The following is a 1,563-nucleotide window of genomic DNA, read 5'->3' as shown; positions in this document are numbered from 1 at the left end:
TTGGAACTCCTTTATTTTCCTCCTTGGAGCAGGGAGACATCTCTCTCTCTGCTGACTCTCCGTGACAGCATCCCTGAGGAAAAGCCACATGGATCTACCCTGATGCAGCCCTGGACGTTGGAGAAGCCATGCGGAGACCCCTGAAGCGTTGAGATGCCTACAATGCCACTGGATCCAAAGACTTTCTACCCACTGGCCCGTGATCATCCTGCACTTGACATCATTGCATGTTTCATGAGTCTGAAGATGACTTTATAGATTGGTATCAGACATATGGGCTAATATCAGACTTATGGGCTTGGACTGGACTGGGTTAGGATGCTTTCTTAATGTACAATTACCCTTTATATAAAACTTTCTCTTACACACATATGAGTTTCTATTGATTTGTTTCTCTAGTCTACCAGGACTAACATACCCATACTCCTTCTACTTGAAAATAATTTCCAACACACATTTTGAGGTTCAAGCCTGGCATTTGGAGAGAAAATCCACGATCAATTATTTTAAGGTACCTAAAAAATTTCCATGATTATTGGCTTCTATTAGTAATGGAGTTCATAGCTGTTGTCACTCAACGTTCTTGGCCTCTCCCTAATAGTCTTCTTAAAGAAACTTGTCCCAGGCCAGTCCGAGAGCAGTGGAGTCCCTTCCCCGGGCGGGGATACGGCTGATTAATTGAACAGCCATGTTCAGCTCAAGCGCGAAGATTGTGAAGCCCAATGGCGAACAGCCGGATGAATTCGAGTCCGGCATTTCTCAGGCTCTTCTTGAGCTGGAGATGAACTCGGACCTCAAGGCTCAGTTACGGGAGCTGAATATAACGGCAGCCAAGGAAATCGAAGTTGGTGGTGGTCGGAAAGCTATTATAATCTTTGTTCCTGTTCCTCAACTGAAATCTTTCCAGAAAATCCAAGTCCGGCTAGTACGGGAACTGGAGAAAAAATTCAGTGGAAAGCACGTTGTCTTTATTGCTCAGAGGAGAATTCTGCCTAAACCAACTCGGAAAAGCCGTACAAAGAATAAGCAAAAGCGTCCCAGGAGCCGCACTCTGACAGCTGTGCATGATGCCATCCTTGAAGACTTGGTCTTCCCAAGTGAAATTGTGGGCAAGAGAATCCGGGTAAAGCTGGATGGCAGCAGGCTTATAAAGGTTCATTTGGACAAAGCGCAGCAGAACAATGTAGAACACAAGGTTGAAACCTTTTCTGGAGTTTATAAGAAGCTTACGGGCAAGGATGTTAATTTTGAATTCCCAGAGTTTCAATTGTAAACAAAGATGACAGAATAAAATATTCGCAATAAAAAAAAAAAAAGAAAGAAACTTGTCCCAAGGAAAAGCTGTGTGAAACTGAATTTACATGTCGAATCACAGGTGAGGGTTGGAAAGGATCATAGTATGAATCTCGTTTTGTAGAACAGCAACTAAAGGGTCAGAGAAGATAAACTGGTGACCCCCGGACACAAGCGACTGAGCTGGAAATTTGAAAACAAATAGTCCAATGTCAAATCCTAAGCACTTTCCTCCTTATCACGCTTCTTCACTGTGACCTTGGACGGCAA

General features: G+C 43.7%; 1 protein-coding gene across 1 annotated transcript; it reads left to right on the top strand.

Annotated features, from left to right (window-relative positions):
* The first annotated feature begins 673 nt into the window (after positions 1-673).
* On the top strand, positions 674-1,324 carry LOC142444753 (small ribosomal subunit protein eS7-like). Its single transcript, XM_075545959.1, has one exon. The coding sequence runs from the start codon at positions 689-691 to the stop codon at positions 1,271-1,273; it is 585 nt and encodes a 194-aa protein (XP_075402074.1). The 5' UTR covers positions 674-688; the 3' UTR covers positions 1,274-1,324.
* The last annotated feature ends 239 nt before the right edge of the window (positions 1,325-1,563 follow it).

The sequence above is a fragment of the Tenrec ecaudatus genome, chromosome 4, assembly GCF_050624435.1.
Source record: "Tenrec ecaudatus isolate mTenEca1 chromosome 4, mTenEca1.hap1, whole genome shotgun sequence".
NCBI lineage: Eukaryota > Metazoa > Chordata > Mammalia > Afrosoricida > Tenrecidae > Tenrec > Tenrec ecaudatus.
The sequence above is the reverse complement of the archived record's forward strand: the minus strand, read 5'-3'. Positions and strand labels throughout refer to the sequence as shown.

Bases quoted from the DNA above. Each gene is read 5' to 3' on its own strand.
- LOC142444753 (XM_075545959.1), top strand. From the start codon at position 689: ATGTTCAGCTCAAGCGCGAAGATTGTGAAGCCCAATGGCGAACAGCCG.